Consider the following 4986-nt stretch of genomic DNA (forward strand, 5'->3'; position numbering starts at 1 on the left):
AAACATTCACTTGAACAAAACTGTACAAATCCAAATATATGGTACCCTAGGCATAACACCTACATGAACTTCTAACTTGTTGTCTCTTGAGGTCTCTGGGTGAGACTTGGACCCAACTTGTACAAATGCAAAACAAAAGTCAAACATAAAATAATAATAATAATAATAAATAATAATGAAATTATTGTATACAGTGCTCAGGTGCACTAAACCTTGTCAAAAGTGCGCATAAAGCATATGCAGTATTGTACAAATGTCTGGAAAGTGAACAGTGTATGAGTCAGATACATGCTTGCGTGTGTATGGAGGGGAGAAAATCAGGTTGTAGTGTTGGCGAATCTCAGGAAGCATGGAAGTTTTGAAGGATGCATTGCTCCGACAACTAACAACTGATGCCAGCAGTTTGTTCCATACTTCAGCAACTCTTAGCATGAGCTCTACATGTATGAATAAATTTTAAACAATGACATGACACTAAATTTAATCAATAAAAATATCTCCAAAACATTTTTGCATCACAACCCACCTTAAAACCTAATAACTACTCCATTCAAATACACATATCCAAGGCAGATTTTAACTCAACAGAAACTATATAAAGCCAAGATTAGCTTCCATGGATCACAATTTGATGATGACTTAACTGGCCAAAACTTTAAAGTCATTATCAATAATATTCTTGTTTAAGAGTGATATATATATATATATTTATATATATATTCGAGCAAGGGTGTTGCCAGTGCTGCCAGACTGGCTCCTGTGCAGGTGACATGTAAAAACACCATTTGAGTGTGGCTGTTGCCAGTACCGCCTGACTGGACATCGTGCTGGTGGCACATAAAAGCACCCACTACACTCTCGGAGTGGTTGGTGTTAGGAAGGGCATCCAGCTGTAGAAACTCTGCCAGATCAGATTGGAGCTCAGTGTAGCCATCTGACTCACTAGTCCTCAGTCAAATCGTCCAACCCATGCTAGCATGGAAAGCGGACGTTAAACGATGATGATGATGATGATGATTGAGAAGACCTGTTGAATCAAGTATAACCAAAATTGTAGCTGTGGCCAATGCCTCCTGACTGGCTCCTGTTACAGTGTCACATAGAATGAATCATTTGAATGTGGCTGATGTTAGTGCTCCCTGACTGGCTCCCATACTGGTGGCACATAAAAATCACCATCCGAACGTGGTCAATGCCAGGTCTGCCTGGCTGGCTCTCAGGCCAGTGGCATGTAAAAAGCACCATCCAAACTTGGTCGATGCCAGGTTCACCTGATTGGCTCCTGTGCCAATGGCATATAAAAAGCACCATCCGTATGTGGCCGATGCCAGTGTCTCCTGACTGGCACCCATACCAGTAGCACATAAAACGCACTATTCGAATGTAATCAATGCCAGGCCCACCTGACTAGTTCCTGTGCCGGTGACACGTAAAAAGCTCTATCTGAACATGATCGATGCCAGGCCCGCCCGCCCGACTGACACATGAAAAGCACCCACTACAATCTCAGAGCAGTTGGCGTTAGGAAGAGCATTCAGCTGTAGAAACATTACCAGATCTGATTGGAGCCATGTGCAGCCTACTGGCTTTCTAGACCTCAGTCAAACTGTCCAACTCATGCCAGCATGGAAAACAGGCATTAAATGATGATGATGATGATGATGATGATGATGATAATCTGGCATTCCATCAGTTATAATGACAAGAGTTCCGGTCGATCCAATGATTGAAACAGCCTGTTTGTGAAATCAACGTGCAGGTGGATGAGCACTCCACAGACACGTATATGCAAGGAGAGTCAGCGTGACACAGAATGTGAGAAGGCTGGCGCTTTGAAATACAGGTACAACTCATTTTTGCCAGGCGAGAGAGGACCGGAGCAACATGAAATAATGTGTCTTGCTCAAGGACACAATGTGCCACAGGGAATCGAACCCATGACCTTACGATCATGAACTGAACACCCTTACCACTAAACCTGACACTCACATTATGTATATATGAATAAATGCACTCACACATGCACACACACACACACACACGTGTGTGTATTTTATTGTTGTAATAACTCTTCTTGTCCTTTTAGTTATTTTTATCAAACAATTCTAGGCTTGTCATGCATTTATTTTTACTTTGCTTATTGAAGCATGTTAACAGTAGCATTAATTGGTATGGTATCTCTATTCACGTGCAATCCTCCCTACACACACACACACACACACACACACACACACAAACACACACACACACACACACACACCACACATACACACACACACACACAACACACACACACACAACACACAACACACATACGCCCCCCACACTATCAGCCCAATTAAAATCCATACACATGCACATATACATACAATCTATCTGTCTATGTATCTATCTACCTATTTATAAATATACAGTGTATGTGTGTGTATATATATATATATATATATATATTTATGCACACATACACACAGCGAAAAAGACTTGGTAACAGCCTGCTTATTAAAGTGCAGTCAGTTGAAATTCACTGACAGACACAGTACAAAGAGCAAAGAACAAGGATAGGGTTATAATGTATGCGTAAAAGGTACATAATGGACACATCATTAATGATAAGGTCCCAGGCTGTGATGAAAGAACTTTGACGAATGAATTAATCAATCAATTAATTTATCTAAATATTAAATATGTAACTATCTAATTAATTGATGATAAAACTGAAGTGAACTACAACCAGTGTTTATGTCTTCATTTACAGCATAACCCTCCCAAAATAGAACAATATTAACTGGAAAGAGCTTATCATTTAGGCATGAGATTTTACTGTGGAATCAAATTGAGAAGGATATTTATGCAATTTTTTCATCAGAAAAGAAGTTTTGGAATCAAGTAAAGAATTTTTGAGATTCAATATATTCTTTTATTTGTTTCAGTCATTTGACTGCGGCCATGCTGGAGCACCGCCTTTAGTTGAACAAATCGACCCCAGGACTTATTCCTTGTAAGCCCAGTATTTATTCTATCGGTTGCTTATGCTGAACCGCTAAGTTACAGGGGCGTAAATGCACCAGCATTGGTTGCCAAACGATGTTGGGGTGGGGGGGACAAACACAGACACACACAAACACAGACACACACACACTCACACACACACACACACACACATACACACACACACACACACATACACAACACGCTTCTTTCAGATTCTGTCTACAAATCCACTCACAAGGCTTTGGTTGGTCTGAGGCTATAGTAGAAGACACTTGCCCAAGGTTCCACACAGTGGGACTGAACCTGGAACCATGTGGTTGGTAAGCAAGCTACTTACCACACAGCCACTTCATTTTTGAACTGATAGTTTCTTAAGCAAATATATCTCATTCTTAAAATTTATATAATTCAATTAATATTTTAGGTACTAGCATATTTTATACTTTTAGTTTTTTTTTATGAAATTGTAATTTTGGTTTAAAGCATTTCCACATGAGCTCTATAATTACCTTTGAAGGATAAAGGCTTTTTCTTCTCTGGTACATTTTCATTTCCCTTTAATTTTCTTGGGAATAAAAATAATGGTACTGACATTAATATGGCTGCCAGACCAAAAGTAAGAAATCCTAGCCACCAGGCACCAATCCATTGAGGATCAGAAGGTTTAAGAGGGGTTTCTGAAAGAAAAAAAGAAAATATTCACATTCATTTTTTGAACTGATCTATAAAACTTACCAATTCATAAAAAAAAAAAAAAATCATGTCCATCACATTTTGTCTAGCAAACTACTTGGTGCCACATAAAAAGCTCTGGCGATGGTACCACACAAAAGGTACTAGTATTTTGCCCTACTGTTCTAACAGTTTTGCTAATTCACTGATAAGATATTCTGACACATTATCATATGCCATCCTATCAAGTTGTAACATAGTTGATTATTCTTTTCTTTACATCATAAAATTTTTTCATGGGAAGTTAATAGATATATTTACTAAAATTGCATAAAAATATCTTTCTATTTCCTATCTTATCTAAACTAACTATTGCTTAACCATCCTTTCACACCATCTCCGATGAAGAAATATAATAAATATCCTGGAAACAGCTGTAAGACCTTCTATTTTTAAATGTTCTTTAATGCACACAGCCTTGGCTTTTTATCTCATTACGAAAAGTAAATTCTTATATTCACACGCTGATATATGACCTACGTTGGACCCCTTATTCGCATAATCACCGAACCTGGAGCTTAACTATGGTCTATCTACAGCACTTACTCAGTATTACCTGAAACCTCTGGGTCTAATTGACACCACTTTCGCTCATATCCTATATATATATATCTTTGATGATATATATACATATATATATATATATATATCATTATTATCATCATTACCGTTTAATGTCTGTTTACCATAATGGTATGGCTTGGATGGTTTGATTGGAACCAATGAGCCATCGGACAGTGCTAAGCTCTAGTAATGACATTGGTATGGTTCCTATACCCTTCCTGATGCCATCCACTTTACAGATAAACTGGAGACTTCAAAGAAAAATATTTCGGGTTATTTATTCCACGAATCATGCACAGATATCCCCTTCTCACACTTACCATTGGAAAAGCAGCAAAACTATGATTGATCTATTGGAAACCTATAATCAATAATGCTACTGTTGACGGAAAAAGAACTGCCTGAGATTGAACAAAAATATATAAACATGAAAGCTGTCCCTCACACACTTGTTATGTCACTATCTGATAAAGGTTTAAATATATAACTTAGTGATAAAGTCATTCACCTAAAGTTAATCTCTCTTTGTTAATCCTTCTATAAACACTGCATTTTATCTGTCAAGATAAAAGGGAAAAATTATTTTCAGTAGTTCAGAAAATGAATTCTAAGCCAATTGGTAGTTGTGGTGGGGATGGCAATAGCAGTAATGGTGGTGGTGGTGGTGGTGGTTGTGGTGGTAGTGTTGGTGGTGGTGGT

At 38.1% G+C, this 4986-nt stretch overlaps 3 protein-coding genes across 5 annotated transcripts in view; 1 reads left to right on the plus strand and 2 right to left on the minus strand.

Annotated features, from left to right (window-relative positions):
* LOC106875186 (solute carrier organic anion transporter family member 2A1) overlaps positions 1-3738 on the minus strand; it is a 29425-nt gene extending 25687 nt beyond the window's left edge. Inside the window, exon 1 of the mRNA XM_014923223.2 lies at positions 3501-3738. Within this exon, the coding sequence (XP_014778709.2) occupies positions 3501-3585 (85 nt within the window). The 5' untranslated portion in view covers positions 3586-3738. The remainder of the gene's footprint in view (positions 1-3500) is intronic.
* LOC106875194 (mitochondrial nicotinamide adenine dinucleotide transporter SLC25A51) overlaps positions 1-4986 on the plus strand; it is a 67936-nt gene that overhangs the window by 37083 nt on the left and 25867 nt on the right. The window lies entirely within an intron of this gene.
* LOC128247649 (solute carrier organic anion transporter family member 2B1-like) overlaps positions 3618-4986 on the minus strand; it is a 15431-nt gene continuing 14062 nt past the window's right edge. Inside the window, exon 5 of the mRNA XM_052967621.1 lies at positions 3618-3668. Coding sequence (XP_052823581.1) covers positions 3618-3668 — 51 coding nt within the window. The remainder of the gene's footprint in view (positions 3669-4986) is intronic.

The sequence above is a fragment of the Octopus bimaculoides genome, chromosome 4 (assembly GCF_001194135.2).
Source record: "Octopus bimaculoides isolate UCB-OBI-ISO-001 chromosome 4, ASM119413v2, whole genome shotgun sequence".
Classification (NCBI taxonomy): Eukaryota; Metazoa; Mollusca; class Cephalopoda; order Octopoda; family Octopodidae; genus Octopus; species Octopus bimaculoides.